Source organism: Pteropus medius, unplaced genomic scaffold (genome assembly GCF_902729225.1).
Source record: "Pteropus medius unplaced genomic scaffold, Ma_sr-lr_union100, whole genome shotgun sequence".
NCBI lineage: Eukaryota > Metazoa > Chordata > Mammalia > Chiroptera > Pteropodidae > Pteropus > Pteropus medius.
In genome coordinates this window covers 253,781-271,470 of record NW_024346980.1, presented here as the reverse complement: position 1 = coordinate 271,470, position 17,690 = coordinate 253,781, and the positions used below count along the sequence as shown (strand labels likewise).

At 66.1% G+C, this 17,690-nt stretch overlaps 3 protein-coding genes across 5 annotated transcripts in view; 2 read left to right on the top strand and 1 right to left on the bottom strand.

The window, feature by feature from the left end:
* The first annotated feature begins 6 nt into the window (after positions 1 to 6).
* On the top strand, positions 7 to 5,876 carry TNFRSF4 (TNF receptor superfamily member 4). The gene is made up of 8 exons (XM_039876794.1): positions 7 to 2,104; positions 3,032 to 3,234; positions 3,434 to 3,556; positions 3,934 to 4,035; positions 4,330 to 4,396; positions 4,941 to 5,137; positions 5,278 to 5,403; positions 5,593 to 5,876. Exons 1-8 carry the CDS (start codon positions 2,067 to 2,069, stop codon positions 5,661 to 5,663), a joined length of 927 nt encoding a protein of 308 aa, XP_039732728.1. The 5' UTR covers positions 7 to 2,066; the 3' UTR covers positions 5,664 to 5,876.
* Positions 5,877 to 9,129: 3,253 nt separating this feature from the next.
* Positions 9,130 to 11,880, top strand: TNFRSF18 (TNF receptor superfamily member 18). Of its 2 annotated transcripts, XM_039876793.1 has the most exons (5): positions 9,130 to 9,301; positions 10,082 to 10,201; positions 10,950 to 11,037; positions 11,148 to 11,353; positions 11,421 to 11,880. In XM_039876793.1, exons 1-5 carry the CDS (start codon positions 9,136 to 9,138, stop codon positions 11,561 to 11,563), a joined length of 723 nt encoding a protein of 240 aa, XP_039732727.1. In that variant the 5' UTR covers positions 9,130 to 9,135; the 3' UTR covers positions 11,564 to 11,880. The 2 variants fall into 2 exon arrangements, with proteins under 2 accessions (XP_039732727.1, XP_039732726.1); XM_039876792.1 differs by lacking the exons at positions 9,130 to 9,301; positions 10,082 to 10,201 and having other exon boundaries at positions 10,242 to 11,037.
* Positions 11,881 to 17,151: 5,271 nt separating this feature from the next.
* Positions 17,152 to 17,690, bottom strand: part of TTLL10 (tubulin tyrosine ligase like 10) — a 46,401-nt gene continuing 45,862 nt past the window's right edge. For both annotated transcript variants that reach the window (XM_039876791.1, XM_039876790.1), the window contains exon 15: positions 17,152 to 17,650. In XM_039876791.1, the coding sequence (XP_039732725.1) occupies positions 17,190 to 17,650 (461 nt within the window). In that variant the 3' untranslated portion in view covers positions 17,152 to 17,189. The remainder of the gene's footprint in view (positions 17,651 to 17,690) is intronic.

The following is a 17,690-nucleotide window of genomic DNA, read 5'->3' as shown; positions in this document are numbered from 1 at the left end:
CTGCCCCCGGTCAGGCCTGTGCCTCGTCGTGGGCCCCGCGTGCGCAGGAGTCCCGTGTCATCTCCGCATCTCTTCCAAGAACTCGAGGCCGCTCTGCGGAAGGCACCAACCACAGCAGGGCCCGCGGCGTTCGCCACACTGTGGGAAATAGCACAAGTCTCGACGTTTCCTCGAAGCTGAAGGGTTGAGACTGCGGGCCGAGCTTCGAGCTTCGCTGGAAACCAGGGAGGGCAGCAGGGCGCCCGCCCCTTGGGGAGGGGGCTGTCAGAGCCGCCCGTCAGCTTCTGGCTCGGAGGAAACGCACATACTTGTGACAAGAATCACTTTAACTTACTTTAAAATGTAGTTGTCTCTTTCTCCCTGCTTCATTTTTTTTTGGTGGGAGAAAACACATGAAACGTTAACTTGGAACGTTTGTGGCCAGGTGGCTTCCCCTCGAAGCTTTTGAGGTGGGCGACTTGGTTAGAACATGGGGCTTCCAGCATAACGTGTGGAGACGGTGCCAGGATAGCACCCCCCCCACTCCCCACCCCCATGCAGAGACCCAGAGGCCCTGCGTGGGGCCCGGGGGCTGTGGGTCGGGTCTCGCTCTGCAGAGCAGGAGTGGGGTCTGGGTGCAGAGTTGGTCAGGCCCGTGAGGGCCAGGTGGGAATGGGAGTTTGAGGTAGAGAAGGGACGTCAGGGCACAATCTCTGGGTCACTGCCTTAGGGCTGGGGATGGAGGAGGGGTAGCCAGGAGCCCGGAGTAAAGCAGGCCAGTGTTGGCTGCTGTTGGGCAAGATTGTCCTACCCTGGTGGCTGTCCCACCGCCCACTGTCAGTCGTGCCTGGTGCTTTGGCCGGTATGTGGACACGGAGGGACTCCCGCTGCGAGGGTTTAAATGAGGGTCCAGACTCTACGTAACCGCCAAACCACCCCTTCCACCCGCCAGTCCCCTCCTGGTGGCCCTGAGCTGTTTCTTGGGGTGCTTCGGTGGACAGCTCGCTGGCCCACGGGTCTGCTCAGACATTTGAAGGCCCCGCCGGGGTAGGGGCCCTGGCTGGATGGGCAGAGCGGCTGCCCTGAGCTGCCCGTGTGGTTAGCCCTTGCCACAGGGACCCACTTCCGAGCAGCGTGGGGTGGGGCCGCCACAGAGCAGTGGGTGTGGTGACACCTGGGCTGCTTTCCAGACAACAGCAAACATAGTTTTCGTGTCTGCGACGAGAATGTGTGGTGGCAGCTGGTCTGCGGGAGGCCAGGCCTGTGGCTGTGTGGGCGGCGAGCAGACAGGATCTCGGCTGGGCAGAGGCATGAGCCGCCCTGGACGTACCCGCCGGACGCTGGCTGCGTGTATTCTGACTGTAGTTTTCAGTGTCTCGTGGGTCACCGTGAGCAGATGCCCGATCTGTGGGGCCAGGCGTGTGGGGCTCCAGCCACAGAGATGTGCTGCTCACCACACCCTGACTTATGTCACTCGTGGAGCCTACAGTTCTTTTTTTAGAGTTGATGGTAAAAATAAAAGTATCTGTTCTTGATTCAATACGTGGAAACTCTTTATCAGAAAGCTGCACCCCAATCTGATTGTCCAGAGCATTAAAATGCGAATGACTCAGTGCATTTTGGCAGGATGGCAGGCTGATGCTTTCACGCACGGGATCCGATCATTTGTCACAGAGTCTTTGAGTTGGGCTGCTGGGCCTCTGGTTTCCACTTGGGGAATGTGCTCTTGGTCCTGTGACGGTTCCGCCCTGGCCACACTTCGTAGCTGGGTGCCCACAGCTCTGAGAGTTCTGAAGAGCAGAGCGATTTCTGAATCTCCATGGAAAGTGGTTCCTTAGCTGCTAATTCCGCAGACATGGCGCCTGCGCTCTGGATGCCAGCTGGAGGGGAACCGCGAGCCGACCAGGGCGCCATGGCCGTGGTGCAGCCTCGCGTGTGCAGGCGCCCGCGGGCAGCCCTGGCAAGCCCTGGATCAGCTAGTCTCGCTGTTCCCTTGTCACCGGTCAGTAGGTTTTGAGGTTTTACATCCCAGTGTGGAACACGTCTAGGCTGGAAACACAGTCCCTGGCGGGGTGTGGCACAAACGAATGGCGACTCCACGACCCGACCCGGGGAGAGAATCCAGGTGTGTGTTTGGGTCCACGGGAGGGGGTGAAAGGTGACCGTGGCCTGGGGTCCTGCGCCAGCCCACTGTAAGGACTGACCGCACTGCAACGACCGATCCCCCCGTGGCGAGCTCTCCCGAGCCATGGTCCCAGAACCCTCCCGTCCACTCTCGCGGGTTAGCCGCCCTCACGCGCAACCCCGCCGACGCTGCCTCCAGCTTCCTCTGCCTTGGCATAGCCGTCCAGTCGGCGCCCTAGACGCCTGTGGCCATACTGCATCGACGTCTCTCACCCCTTCACCTCCCAGGGCAGCCTCTAGGCCGAGTGCCTACAGTTTGTCTTCATTTGGCAAGAAAAAAAGCGTCCTCTGTCAGTGGGAGACGGGGAGCACCAGGCTGCCTGGACGCCTGACCTCTCCCCGTGGGGACCCTCTGGCTGTGGAGGCTCAGGGAGGCTGGACTGCCCTGGCCCCTGCCCGTGGGCGGAGCGGGGATTTCCCGCAGGTGGGCCTGCCTGCCTTACCTGCCCTCCTGGGGGAGGGGACTTCCCAGCGCTGCTGGTCCTCCGCAGACTCCTTCAGGCAGTTGTTGACTAGGTAACACTGCATCAGGGGCAAGATTTAGAAGTCACAAAAGCCCCCGGCACCCAGCGATACCAGACGTGTGTGCCATGTGCACACGCGTGTGCAGGTGCCTGTGTCCTTTGCCCCTGTGCACACCATAGTGGCCCTAGCACACAGGCCCTCCTGCACTGTCCCGAGACTGCCCAGGTCCACATCAGAGGACACCAAGTGCTCCCTGGACCCGGGATGGGGGGCGGAGGGCGGGGGGCAGGGAGCCTCATGTGGGGGGCCTGGCCTGTGGGGTCGTGGGGCTGGGTACCGACTGGGACCAGGTCTAACGCTGTAGTCCCCTCCTCTTCCCGCCCTCCCCACCCCTCCTCCGCAGCCCTTATAGCCACATCCTGCAAGGAAAAACCCCAGACTCCTGCACCACCTGCGAGGCGAGGATGTGTGTGGGTGCTCCGCGGCCCAGGGTGCCCCGCTCAGCCCTCCTGTTCCTGGGATTCGTGCTGGGCACCGCGGCCCAGCTCAGATGCTCCGAGCACAGCTACCCCCATGGCGACAGGTGCTGCCGCGAGTGCCAGCCAGGTGAGTGGCCTGGCCATGGAGTAGGGGAGGGTGCCGGTGGGGACGGGGGTGTGGGAATGGGGACACAGGGACACGCAGGTGGGGTGAAGGGTGTGGGTGTTGCGGGACAAGTGGGCTCAGGGTGACAGGGTGGGCGACACCCCAGGGTTGTGGGTGACCTGGAGCCAGGCTCACGGAGCCCCTCCACCCCTCCCTGCAGGTTACGGGATGGAGAGCCGCTGCACGGACCTCCACGACACCGTGTGCCTCCCGTGCAAGCCCGGCTTCTACAACGAGTACCAGAACTATGACAGCTGCAGGCCTTGCACCCAGTGCAACCAGCGTGAGTGCCGGCCCCGCCCGCATGGCACCCAGCTCCGTGGAGGCTCGCGGGCCCCGCCACAGGACTCACCCCAAACCATAGTGGGGCTTGCTCCACTGGGGGTCTCCGGGGGCCCCAGAGCACGTGGAGTTGGGTGGAGCACATGTTGGCCACGTGGCCTGTCAGGCCAAGGAGCTGAGGGTCCAGCCACAGGCTGGAGGGAGGGTGGGAAAGGAGGCCAAGGCCTGTCCCTGGGGTGTGACCGGGAGGGACACGGTGCCTGGGGATTGGGAAGAACCAGGACCAGGGCTGCCCAGGCGTCGAGGGGGCTGCTGGCCTGGGGGAAGTCGCTTTGGGCCCTCAGCCCCGTCCTCCAGCGCGCTGACTGTTCCCCCCAGGAAGTGGGAGTGAGACCAAGCAGATGTGCACAGCCAAGCAGGACACCATCTGCCGCTGCCGGCCCGGCACCCAGCCCCAAGACGGCTTCAAGCATGGATCTGGTGAGCGGGGTCAGGTCCAGGTGCCTGCGGGCGCCTGAGGGACCCTGGAAAGAGCACGTCCCCCACACCACATGCTGTCACCTCCTCCCTAGTACCCTTTCCAGGCCTGGCCAGGCACCCCTCCCCTAACAGGCCATGCGTAGCTGTGGGCATGGGGCTCTGGGTTGAGGCCTGGGTGACCCGTGGGCCGGGAGGGACTTCTGGAGGCCATGGGGGTGAGAACCAGCCCCCAGCCCCCCGGCACGGCGTCGCCGGTGGCAGACGGGCTGAGCCTGCCCTGCTGTCTCGCTGCAGACTGTGCCCCGTGCCCACCAGGACACTTTTCCCCAGGCAACAACCAGGCCTGCAAGCCCTGGACCAAGTGAGTGTCCCAGAGGCCGGGCGGCTAAGGCGGCTGGGGCCTGGGAACCGGGGGCCGGATCTGGAAGCAGGAGGCTGCTGGCTGGGGGGTCTCCTGGGCCTGGGCCCCCACGACGGCCCTGGCCCCTGCTCAGCCCTGGCCCAGCCTCCTCCTTCCAGCCTTCGTAGCAGGCCAAAGTGGGGTGCCTGTGAGACTGTGGCCCGGGACTGGGAGTGTGTGAGGCCCTCAGTCCTGGGGGGCTTGCCTGGTGGGGCAGGGGTTCAGGGGTGAAGGCTCGGATGGGAGAGATGAAGAGCCAGAGTGAGGGGTGTTGGGGATGAGCAGCAGCCTTGGGCACCCTGGGGTAGGGCCAAGGTCGGGGGGCTGGCAGGGCCCTGGCCCTCTCCTCAGCCACCTTCGTTCTAGAGTCTGATGCTGCCTGAGATAGCCCAGCACGGACCCCCGTCTCCCCCACATCTCCCTGCACCTGTCCCGGTTCTGGGCCCATCTGACTGATGCGGGGTGTCAGGGGGGCCTTGCCTGCTAAGTACCCCCTGTTCCCCAGCTGCACCTTAGCGGGGAAGCGCTCACTGCGAGCTGCCAGCAGCAGCTCGGACGCCGTCTGTGAGGACAGGAGCCCCACTGCCGCTCTGCCCAGGGAGACCCAGGGCCCCCCAGCCCAGCCCCCCACTGCTCAGCCCACCACCGCCTGGCCTGGGACCTCACAGGAGCCCTCTACACACCCCACGGAGCCCCCGAAGTGTAAGGGGGTTTGTCCTCGCCTCAGCAGGGCCGCCCAACCAAAACGGGGAGGGGGTGGGGAGGGAGGCAGAGGTGGAGATGCCTTCTGGCCTCAGGGCCCCCTGCCCTGATGGAGCTCACTGCAGGCCCCCTCCTTGCAGGCCCCGAGCTGGCCGCCGTCCTGGGCGTGGGTCTGGGCCTGGGCCTGCTGGCCCCTGCAGCCGCTGCGCTCATCCTGCTGCTGCACTGCCGGGCCTGGAGGCTGCTGCCCCCTACCAAGCCCCCCGGTGATGTCATTGCCCCCAAGCCCCTGGCGAGGCATGTCTGCCCCTGCCTCCCTGGTGGGGTCTGCCCCCAAGACCCTGGCAAGTGTCTGTCCCCAACCCTGGTGAGTGTCTGCTGTGCCTAGCCTGACCCCCTCACCCGAAGGCTGAGCCCTGCTCACCTCCCACCTCTGACTCCTTCCTCCTCCCCAGGGGGAAGCAGCTGTCGGACCCCAATCCAGGAGGAGCACGCCGATGCCAACTCAGCCCTGGCCAAGATCTGAACGGCATCTGCTGGGCTCGGAGCGGGCACCCTGCCCCAGGCTGGCCCTCACTGGGTAAAGGGTGCCCCAGGCGCAGGCCGCCATCGCCCCTTCGCCCTGTCTCCTTGGCCTGCACCGTTTTAGGTGTTCCTGGGCTGGCACCCGGACTCATCTACGTATGCCATGCATACTCCCCACCCAGGGTGAAGCCCCAATAAACAACGTTGGCAAGCATGGTCTCTGACTGGGCGCCAGGGTGCTGAGGGCTACACATGCACGGGGAGACGGGGACCTGGGGGTGTGGGACACGGGCTCCAGGGGACCGCTCAGAGCCTGGGCGCTGTCCTCCCACTTCTCCGGGCATACCCCAGGACCTGTAGGGGGACGTAGAGGCCCAAACATGTCCTGGGGGATTGGACGGCAATAACACCCTGAACCGGGGGCGTGGGCTCCACAACGAGGACCTGGGCCCAGAGCGAGTGCTGAGGTCACCCCGTCTCTGTGCCCCACTGAGGAGAGAGCACAGGTGTCGTTTCTCCTTTTCCTCAGTCACTCAAACCCCATGCCTGCCAGGCCTGAGTGAGGCGACCGGGACGCCCCAGGCCTGCAGGGCCTCCGAGTCCCCGAGGCCACCTGGTACCCTCCAGCTGGGCGGCCCCTCTCCCAAGTCCTGCAGGTGGGGCACAGACGCCACTTTGGGAAACTGGAGGTTCCAGGTGGGATGTGACCAGGCAGGTCCCAAGGTGGAAACCCAAACATCCATGGGTGGACGGACACATCGCGGTGTGCAGGCAGCCCTAGGGTGCAACACCCCAGGGTGAGCAAAACCACAAGCCAGGACAGACTGCACGGGTGAGGGCCTGCCCGCGGTGCCTGTCACACACTTAAGAGCTCCTAGAAATCAAAACACTGCCAGGAGGAAGGGGTTTCACCGGGCTCCCTGCCCTTTGCCCCCTCGCTCCCTGGGGGCCAGGCTAATGATGCTCACTGGCCGAGTTCCGTGCCCGCCTCCTGCTGGGTGCGCTGCAGCCTCCGGCACCCAAGCAACGTGCCTGCAGCCAGGAAGACTTGGCCCTGATTTCGGCGGAGCCCCGGTACACCCCCTATCTGTCCAGTGTTCCTCGCAAGGTCGCCCCAAAGGCCGTCCAGCCTCCCTCTCCTCTCACCCCGCTCCCTGGAGCCCGCTGCTGCAGAGGGAAAGGAGCCACTGCCCTTCAGTCAGCAGGCCGGGCTGAGTCCCCACAGCAGACTAAACGGTGCGCTTCTGACGTGGGTACGGGGCCCTCGGTGGTCCCCAGGGCAGCAGGACGCTGTGGGACCTGGAGGGGCCGTGGGGGGAGGGGGCTTGAAGGGCTGGAGGTCGTGCGGAAGGGTTTCCTCCCCAAACCCTGCTGCTCTTGCCCCAGTCGGGAGCCCCTGGTGCCCAGCCTGGCCGCTCGGTCCCTGCCCTGGGGCAGATGCATGACGGAGGGCGGTCATCACCTCTCTGCTTCCAGGTGGCCCTTGCCCCGTGCCCCTGTGGAACACCCAGACTTTCTCCACTCCAGGCTGTGCCTGAGTCCCAGGCCTGGGTGTCAGACCGCATCCCCCTGGCCCCCAGGCGCACAGGCACCCACCCTTCCCATACCGGCCTGGCCGGGGCCCCCACCTGGCTCCCCATCCAGCCCCACGGGGTGCCAGCCCCCCTGTGGAACCCTCACACTGCTGTGTGAGCCAAAATAAATGACGCGAAGCACAAGCTGCTCATGAAACACTGGAAAGTACAGACCAGCAGATGACAGCGCAGATAACAGTCCCATCGCAGAAAGCCCGAGGGGCTTCCCCAGGGAGGCAGCTAGGGAGGCAGATCTTGTCTGCCGCTCTTGCCTTGTAAAGGTCTCGCGGTCATGTGGCCTGGCCCTTTGGTTCTGTGAGTCTGCTGGTGTCACAGAGAACAGAGCTCTATCCCTCTCCAGCGACAGCTTCCCCTTCCCAGACAGCCCTCCCCTGCCACCCTCACCTTCCCCACAAGCTACTTCCGGAAGGTTCTAACCAGCCCTGCTTGTACAAGTTCCGAGGGACGCACGGCGTGGTATGAGCGTCACTGGAGGGTGTTCGTCATATTTTCCTGGCCCACAGCACGTTGGGCGCTTACACTGGGCGACCTCATGCTGGCACAGGCCTGACCTCTCATGCCTTTAGGATGAACAGTGGCAGAGGGTCCACACCTGCCGTGGTCTCCACTCAAGGCACCTTTACCTGTCTCAGGCCCACCTCCTCACCAGGAACTGAACAGAGACCTCAGGGCACCCAGCCCCACTGTTCCTGCCTGACCCTCCGAGCCTCTGGCAGCCGGGGCTCAAGAACAGGACTTGAGTCACCAACTGCTAATTCCTGTCATTTCTCTCAGAAAAGGAACAGCTGCCCCGTGCAGGTCTGAGAGGGGCTTGAGCCAGGTGTCCAGGGTCTGCCTGGCACACTTCCAGCTCGCGGGTGCACCCAGGTCACCCACTGCTCACCCCCAGCTTTCCCACAGGTTGTCGCCAGCTTGCCTGTGCCAAGCCTCAATGGGTGGGTGGGAAATAGGGCCGAACAATCCAGGCAGGCTCACTGGAGGAGGCAGGGCGCCAGGGCCCTTGGGTGCCACATGGGGAAACAGGCTCAGAGAGAGACAAGGGTGCCTCAATGGTCAGTCAAGGCCCTGGCCTTTCCTTGCCAGCCTTTCCCCACACCCCTCCAAGTCCCTGGCTGGGAGGTGTGAGAGGGTCCCCTGGGGGCGCTAAGCCTATAGGTGTCCGGGGGGAGGCGGAGTGGGCTCATCCTGGCTCCTTGGTGGCCACCAGGCTGCTGGCCACTGAGCTGAGCAAGCACAGCCATGCCTGGGCAGGTGTGGCATTTGGGGGTGAGGGGCTTCACCCCGCTCCCTCTGGCCATCTGAGGAGTTCCCCTGTCTCAGGGCCTGCCTACTCCCCCATGTGCCCCCTGCATCCGGAGCCCCCCTGCTGCTCCCCCTTTCTCCAGACCGGGCAGGCCACGGGTTTGCAGAGATAACACGGGGAAGTCAGCACAGAGTTCTGGACCGCACTGACCTTTCTTTAAAAAAAACCAGACTTTATTTTTCCGAGTAGTTTTAAGTTTGCAGCAAAACCGAGGGCAGGCAGAGATTTCCCATGTGCCCCCGCCCCATGCACAGGCAGCACCCACAGCCGACACCTCATCGCCCAGGGACCCCTTTACCTTGGGGCCCCTCAGTGCTGTGCGTTCTGTGGTCGCACAGACCTGTGGTGACATGTATCCACCATGACAATCACACAGGCCGTTTCACTGCCCCCAAATCCTCTGCACTCAGCCGCCCCTTGAACTTCGAGGTGCTGCGTGTTTGGGGTCCCGTCGGTCACGTTTTCCCTCTCACTCCTGGGCGTAGCAGAGGCGGGGAGAGCGGGGGCCTGCGGGGCGGGGTCTGGGCGTGTCCGGCGGGGGCGGGCGGGTCTCAAAGCCCCGGAGGTGGCGGGCGATGGGCGCCATGGGGCCGAGGGGCGCGCGGGCGGTCCTGTGCGGCGTCGCGCTGCTCTGCGCGCTTGGCCTGGGCCAGCGGCCCCCCGGGGAGCCGAGCTGCGGCCCCGGCAGCGTTCTGCGTGGGGCCGGGAACGACGCGCGCGGCTGCGGCGCTTGCGCCTCCGGTAAGGCGCTCGCGGGCCGCGCGTGGGACGCGGCGGGGGGCGGGGGCTGTCGGAGAACTGTCCGGGTCCGGAGCCCGCAGCACCGGCGCAATCCCTGGGGAGGTGGATGCGCGCCCAGCTCACGCCAGGCTGAGTCCAGGGGCCAGGGGTTCGGGAGGTTTCCCCAAGACAGGTCTGCGTTCCCATGAGGAAGAGGAGGCTGTCCCAACTCCTACTGACTGGGTAGTTAGCCCTTGGCCATCGCCTCGGCTCCTTCCTGCCCAGTTTGGGGACGCAGCTGCTCTTTCTGTCCTGCCCTCTGCCTCTGACCTGTGGCTGTGCGTGAGGGACAGGTGGAATGTGCCAGTTTGAGAACAGATATCCAAGGAGTTTACCCAGAGTGTCACCCTGCTAGGTCTTGGAGGTGGCGCCGGTAGTGGGGACAAGGAGGCTCCCTCAAGGAGACAGCTGGGGCCCATGCGGAGCGGGGAAGGTCCCCCAGGCTACTCCAGTGTCCGGCATGGACAGCTCCTGAGTCGAAGCCACCCGGGGCAGTAGGGGGACACAGCCAGGCCGTATAGGTGGAGGAATTGGGAGTCCAGGAAGGAGGGACACAGAGGGAGGGACCTGGACCTAGACAGGGTCCCGGCTCCCAGACAGGTGCCCTCTGTCCCCTGGGGCCATCTGTGGATCGGGGCTGGGGGCTGCCCTGCCCTCAAACCCCGCTTCCTTTGGAGGGCCGAGCGCCAGGGGGAGGAGGGCTCGGCCCAGCTCCTGAGAGGGGTGGCTTGTTTCACCCAGCCGAGGACTGTCCCGAGGGGACCTGCATGTGCGTCCAGCCTGAGTTCCACTGCGGAGACCCACAGTGCAAGTCCTGCAAGCACCACCCCTGCCCGCCCGGCCAGCGGGCGCGGGCTCACGGTGAGTCGCGGCGTGTGAGAGCCAGGCCGAGCCAGAGCCCACGGGGGCGGGGTGCGGAGGGTGGCCCGTGGCTGTGGAAGGCAGCTAACTGCTGCGAGGGGAACAGGCTTGTCCTCTGGGCAGATGGCATCAATCAGGTCAGGAGCTGCCGGTTGCTCAGTGCCCGGCCTCATCCTGGCCCTTCGGTGGGTCCTTCTCTCCCTTAGCCTGGGCCCTCATCCCGAAGGAGGGTGCTCGTGCCCCTCAGGGCTGGTTGTGAGGAACAGCGGGAGCGCCCACCGGCCATCTGCATGGGGGAGCCAGGGGTCAACCCCTTTTCCTGAGCAGCAGCTCCAGCCCGTGCACCTGAGGGGAGGGGCTGGGGCAGTGCAGACAGGTTGGACAGGGGCAGCGTCTCCAGCCAACTGGGCCACCTGCCTCAGCCCTCCCTCTGGACCCTCATGGCCTCTTGCCCTGCAGCCTACCAGACCAAGCCGGCCCAGCGTGAGGCCTGTCGGTGCCTTTTACTCAGCCTCTGTCCCCACCCCTCTGCCTGCCCCCGCCCCACGCTGTCCTCCCCACGGCCCCCAGGGACCCTCCACACAGCCCAAGGTCACAGCCTCTGGTTCCCCCAAGGCTTCCTCTCCCACTGACGCCTGCCCTGGACCCAGACATGCGAGCATCAGAGCCCTCTGTCCAGTGGATGCGCGTGGGGGCCGACGCCCAGCCAGCAGCCCCATGGCCCGTCCATCTGTCCCTTTGTCTCCAGGAAAGTTCACGTTTGGCTTCGACTGTGTCGACTGTGCTGCAGGGACCTTCTCTGGGGGCCGCGAGGGCCACTGTGAGCCCTGGGCAAAGTGAGTGCTGGGGGCCTTCAGGTGACGCCCACGCAGCGCGGAGGACAGGGGTGCGCAGGAGCTGCTGGGTGGCCGAGGGCTGACGAGGGCTCTGTGTCCGTGTGTCCCAGCTGCTCCCAGGCTGGGTTCCGCACCATGTTTCCCGGGAACAGGACGCACGACGCCGTGTGTGGCCACCTGCTGCCGCCACCCGCCGAGCGGCACTGTCTGCTCAGTGTCAGCCTCCTCGCCGTGGCCGCCTGCATCTTGGTCCTGGCTGTGGTCCAGCTCGGCCTGCACATCTGGCAGCTGAGGCGGCAGCGAATGTGGCTCCCAGGTCAGTCGTGCCCTGGGGTGGGGGCGCTGGGCCCCTGGCTGACCCGCTGACCACAGCCCCTCTGCAGAGACCCAGATGCTCCTGGAGGCACCGCCGGCCGAGGACGCCTGCAGCTGCCAGTTCCCTGAGGAGGAGCGCGGGGAGCAGCTGGCGGAGGACAAGGGCTGTGGGGAGCAGCTGGCGGAGGACAAGGGGGACCTGTGGGTGTGAGGCCTCGCTGCCCTCTGATGCTGGGACTCTCCCAGATACTCGCCCAGGAGGGCTCTGCGCCCTGCTGAGGGCCCCCCGCTCTGGCCTGGCCCCGCTCCCCGCGACGGTGGAAGTGGGTAGAAGTGCTGACGGTGATGAGTCCCCCAGACCACGCGGCAGAGGCCGCAGCTGCCACTGGGCCTGGGCTACAGACCCGCCTCGGCCGCCTCCCCTCGTGCAGGCCCTGTAGGGTGGAGCGTGCCGGTCCTTAGGACCGGGGGTTGTGTCTAGCACAGGACCTGGCTGCAGGCAGTGCTCAATAAACACTTGTCCAGTGACCTGAGTGATGCGTGCGGGTGAGGGCAGAACAGGAGCATGACTCCTGGGCTCCAGGCCTACCACCAGGGTCCACAGTCCCTCCCAGACTAGGCAGGAGTGGGGCTCAGCAGGGATCGTGGGTCTCGGAGGGCTTCCTGGAGGAGGGGACGCCTATCCTCAGTATGTCTTTGCTGCCCTGTCTAATCCTTTCCCCTGGTGGTCTGCCTGGCACACGCTAGGGCAGCTGGGTCCCCAACCTACGTCTGGTCTCTGGGATACCACTGCGTTCTGAGTTGACCACACAGCCTGGCCCCTGTGGGATGTGTCCCATGTGTTTGTTATTTGGGCCCAAAGTCTGGGGTGAGGTTCGTTTCTCTACCCAGCACTTTCTGGTGGGTGTGGGGCAGTGTCAGAGTGGCCTGCTTTTGGCCCCAGCCCTTTCTCTGAGCCCTGCTGCTGGTCCCCACCACCTCACAAGACCCCTCTTCCCCAGGGCATGGTTCTGGGGTTCTGCCCGGTGGAGGTGAGCAACACGCTCCCAGCCTCTGGGCAGGGCCGACTTCTGGGGAAGTCAGATAAGGACTGGCTGGCATAGCAGTCCAGGGTGTGGCGGGCGGGCCAGTGGGAACCCGTCTCAGCAGCGGCGCCCTCCAGGTGTGAGCCGCACACCTGGCCCCTGCCTGCAGCCCCCACCCCACGCTGCCCAGGAGAGCCGTGGCTCATCCGTACTTACCCCCACCTAGTCCCAATGGGCAGTGGTCCCGGTGGGCACTGCTCACAGCAGGTAGGTGGAGGATTGAGGGGCTCAGGGTGTGTCCCATCGGGAGCACCACCCCACCCCACGTGACAGCACTGCCCACGCCTGCGCCTGGGAGGAGGGCGGGGCAGCCCCTTCTTGACTGCTCCCATGGGAAATAATTATCCTGGGGCACCTTCATGCTCGCTGGGTCCAGAAGCCACTTCCGGGTGAGAGTCCAGGAGGATCAGAGGCAGTGGCGCTGGCGCAGATGGCAGGGTGCCTTCTGGGAGAACCCCTAGGGACAGTTCTGGGACCTGCCTGCCGCGCCGTCGGGGTCCCTCTGTCTCCAGGCCGGTTCTCCTGTCCGGCCAGCCCTCGCCCGCCAGCCCCCGCCCGCCGTCCCTGGGGGAGCCGGCTCTCTCTGGGGCTCGCTCTCCTCTCCTGGGTCACTTGACTGCTCCACGCCCACGGGCGTGTTCCCCGCTGTCCTGGACCCTCCCCAAGTGCCCTCTTCGGGCCGCGCTGGGAGAAAGGGTCTCCGGCCCGGCTCGGCCGCCCCCGGCGGGGCCGGGCGCCGGGCGCCGCGGGCCTTCCGGAGAAACGACCGGCGGTGGTCGGCCCGCCGCCGCCTGTGGGTGGCGCGGTCCCGCTGACTCAGCGCGGAAACGCCGCAGGGGCCTCGCGTGGGGCCGCTGACGTCAGCGCGGGGGCGGCGGCGGGCGCAGAGGAGGCGGGGGATTCCGAGGCCGGTGCGGGTCGGGGCGGAGCGGTCTGGCCCCAGGGAGCGCCGGGCTTTGGGGCGCGCAGGCGAGCCCTCGTGGAAGCTGGACCGACCCCTTCCCTCCACACGTCTGTCCCCGCAGAGATGGCCCCCACCCAGTGTCGTCCCAGCCCCGTCTGCCCCCTCCCAGCTCATGTCCCTGCCAGGCTGCCTCCTTGGAGCCCCCAGAACCCCACAATTTGCAAGCTCGGCCTAGTCATGCAGGGCCTCAGCACACCCTGCCGTGAAAAGCGTCCTGCGCGGGTCACAGAGGCGGGAGAGTCAGGTGGGGACCCCAGGGCGTGAGCTCGTGGAGGCTGCTCAGGGGCTTAAGTAGGGGGGGCCTGAGCCGGTCGAATTTGGAGGGAACCATGGGTGGCAGTGGAGGCGGGGCAGTGTCAGGGCAGGGGGAGACGCAGGAGACTTGGGTGCTGGCATGTGGGAAGGGGCGGGGGCTGCTGCTGAGATAAGGTGCTATGAGAGGCCCCTTCCCTCCTCCCTCAGTTGCTTCCTGGGGTGGGGGTAGGACTATGGCCATCTGCAGAGGTTGGCAGTCAGCCTACCTCCTGGGACACCAAGCCCAATGGAGACCCTGAAGTGAGACTCTGTCCCCCACCCCCACAAGAGGAGCCCTCCACCCATTCCGGAAAACCACAGCCCCGCTCCCTCTGGCGTGGAGTTCAGCCTTAGATAAGGCCCGGGAGGCCATCCTGTGTTCTCAGAAGTGCTGCCCACAGCAGCTCCCCACCCAGCCCACAGCCTTACCTGCTGGGAAAGGCCCCTGCCCTTGCCTTTACTGAGGTCTAGACTCAGCCAGGTGGGACCCTCCACTGGACAGAGACCCCACCCCCCAGCCCTAGTCCTGGGGTGCTGCAGGGGGCTGCCAGGTGTGCCCCTTGATCGGATGGGCCCATGGTGCTAGGCTTGGTACCGCCCACTCAGGGGCCCTGATGAGGACCTGGGGCCGTCACTCCTGTCCCCCCTCACCTCCCATAGGGTGTCCAGAGCCTTCAGCAGTGCGTTCCCTCATCCCCAAGCTGGGCTGCACTGTGAGGTCGGAAAAGGCCCCCGTGGTGGTGTTCAGACCCCCTGTAGAAGTGGCTGTGCCTGGGGCCTGGTGGAGAGGCAGTATCCCTCCCACATCTCCTCTCTCCCGGAAGCTTCTGGAACTGAGGTCCTTTCCAGAGACTGTGATTCAGGCCGGGGCTGCTCCAGACCTGAGTCACATTCCAGGTGACAGGGGCTGGTGGTGTCCTCTGAGGGCTCAGAGCACCATGGCCTTGCCTGGATGACACTGCCCCATGGCTGCAGGAAGGTGCTTGGCAGACCCTGGGCCCAGGCTGCCGGGGGCTGTGGTGGCCCTGTGGGTGCCAGGGTGATGGGCCTGTGCTGTGCAGCTCTCGAGGTGGGAGGCCCCAGGTGGTGCTCAGCTTGAGCCAAGGGCAGCCTGACGCTCCCAAACCTCTGTAGGTGGAACCTGGGGCCGTCTGCTTGAGTTCCCCACCCACCAGCAGGACCCCCAGAGGAAAGAGGGGAGAAGGAGGGGAGACAGACATCTTGGAATATGTGCTCCGGCCACAGAGCTGGGCAGCTCTGTGCTAGGTGTTAGGGCCACTCCTCCCCTGGGCAGGGGTCCCGGCAGGCTCTCCTGTGCCCGCCCTGACCACATCACATGGATATTGGGGATGTCCAGGTGCCCCATGGCCCATGGCACCCCAGGCCCCATCTCCCGCCCTCCTCTCCTGGGTCCTTAAGGTCCGGAGCCTGAATGTGGGCTGGGCAGTGCTGGGGAGGGCCGGGGTGGGGGCAGGGGTGCGGTCATCACCTCTGGTGGTAAACAAACCTCACATATTGACATTTGGGCCTGCAGGGTCACCAGGGACCCAAGAGTAGCAGTTAGTCCAGGCTTCCGGGGGTGTCCTGGGATGGCACTTGGTCAGAATAGGGCAGGCAACTCTGCCAAGGAGCATTTCTTGTCACATCAGGGGTCCCTGTGGGTCACTGCACCCACTCAGGGTCCAGGGATGACAGGCAGCAAGGGACACTATCTCCCTGAGGACTCAGGCCATCTCTGTGATCCCCACGTTCACCAGCTGGCTCGTCCTGGTGGAGCCGGAGTGTTCTGGGACAGCACTGATGCCACCGTGGGCCGCGTGGCGAGCCGCGAGCCAGCGCGCGGCCAGAGGACCAAAGACGCGCTCATGGCGTGGGCGGGACGTGAGGGACAGGGCAGGAGAGGCCTGCGAGCTGACACTCGGGGTGCGGAGGCCGAGGGCCTACCAGAAGTGTGCCTATGGAGCGGCCTGGAGGCCAGCCGAGGACGTGGCCCTGATCCCGCAGGCCCAAGGTGGCTCTGGGGACCCAGGTGCACTCAGCCCACCCAAGAGGCCCGCTCTCCCTGTGGGGCCTGGTCTTCACGGCCCTGCTGCCCGCCCCAGCCTCAGGGATGCAGAGCTGGCTGGCTGGGCGGCAGAGCGGGCAGCAGCCGAGCTCGGCCCCGCATGCAGAGACCACCAGACATGCTGATGTGCTGGGTGGGGGGGCTCAGGGCTCCTGCACCTCGGCCACACAGTGACAAGGGCACCCCACTCTCTAGGCCACAGCAGTGGGAGGATTGGGGGAGGTGTGCTGTGAGTGACCGGACAGGTCAGACCCTGGCTCCTGGCTCAGGTTCTTGGCTCCTCACTGGCTTTGGGACCCTGGGGACTCGCTGTATATCTCTGAGCCCCAGTTCCCTTCTCCAGCCCTGCCCCCCGCCCCCGCTGCACCCCTCCAGAGGGCAGGTGGGGACGCTGCAGTGCATGGCACCCTCTGGCAGTGCTGCGGCCGGTGCGTCTGGGGAAAGGGGCTGCCTTCCAGTTGCACACAGAAGGGGGCGCGCCCAGAAGCCCCTCCCACCTGTGCTGGAGCCCGCTGCCATCAGGGCTGATTGGGGTCAGGGGTGGCTGTGACTGGTGGTGACCATGTGGAGGGGTGAGGCAGAGCACGTGGAAGGGTGTGCAGGAGGAGCGCACAAGCTGGGCGGGCTAGGGACGGGGCTCGGACTGGCATTTGGACTGGGGTGGGTGCGGGTGGCTGCGGGGGCGACGGTGGAGAGCAGATTATGGCTGGCCCTGGGGGCTCGGGTATGTCACAGGCCCCGAATCACCCCAAAACCTTGGGATTGCACCCACGGGGAACGGAACGTCGCAGTCACACACAGAACAGCCAGGGTGGGGCCCGTGCTGGCTCTGCACGTCCTTCGGGGCACTGTCAAACCTTGACCACGTGGCCCTCACTCACCGCCTAGGTCCTCCAGGCCTCTGCAGCACCCTGCCTGCTGGAAGACGGGCGGCGGGGCACTGGGAGCCGGTGCCTGGTCCCCAGACGGCCCACACAGGAGCCGCGCCTGGGGTAGAGGCAGGGGAGGCCTGGGGGGTCTGAGGAACCACCTCGGGTTGAGAGAGCCCTTCTTGGGGACCTCGGGAGACACCGGACACCTTTCCTGGGGATGGCAGAGCCATGGCGTGGGGGTCATGTGGGTGGTGGGCTGCAGGAGGGCCCAAGTCCAGGAGGGACACGGGGTTGAGTGGGAGCCCGAGGGAGGGTGGCCCCCCACGATGGAGGCAGCCCCCAGGCTGGGCAAGGTTGTGGCTGCTGGGGCTCATCGCCCCTTCTTGCAGGACAGAACCCCCCATCTCCCAACCCCTTATTCCCCCAAGGACAGGTCCCAGCGGTGGAGTAGGGCTGGTGGGGACGAGGGGAGGGTGTCCGGGACCGCGGGCTGCCTGACGGCTGCGGAGGCCGTGTTTGTAACAAAGTAGCCTTTATAGGTCCCGGCCAGGGCGCCTCTAGGAGCCGCGGTGGCCCGCGCTCTTGCGCTGCTCCTCGCCGTCCTCGCGGTCCTCGTCGCCCGGCGCCGGGGAAGGCTCCCGCGCCGGGTCCCCGCGGCCCGCTGGTGGCCGCTCGGCGCCCTGGGCCTCGTGCTCGCCGTCCCGGGTGCCGTCGGGGCAGGGGTCGGGCGGCCGGGGGCGCCTCTGTGTGCAGTGTGGCCGCCCGGGCGTGCTGCTGGCGCCCCGGGGCGGCGCAGGCCTGTGTGCGCCCGGCCTGTCGGCTGCGCGGAACGGGGCCGGCTCGAGGGACGTGGCCTCGCAGGCCGGCCGCAGCGGCAGGCGGGGGACATTGCGGGGGCCCGCCGGGCGCGGCCACACGTCCGCCTCGCCGTTGTGCAGGAGCACGAAGTGGCGCTGCGACAGCAGCGGCAGCATCTTCTGGCTGCGCAAACTCTTCTGCAAAGTCTCAAGCGCCAGGTCTGGGGGGCGTGGAGGGAGGGAGGGAGGGGCACTGACGCC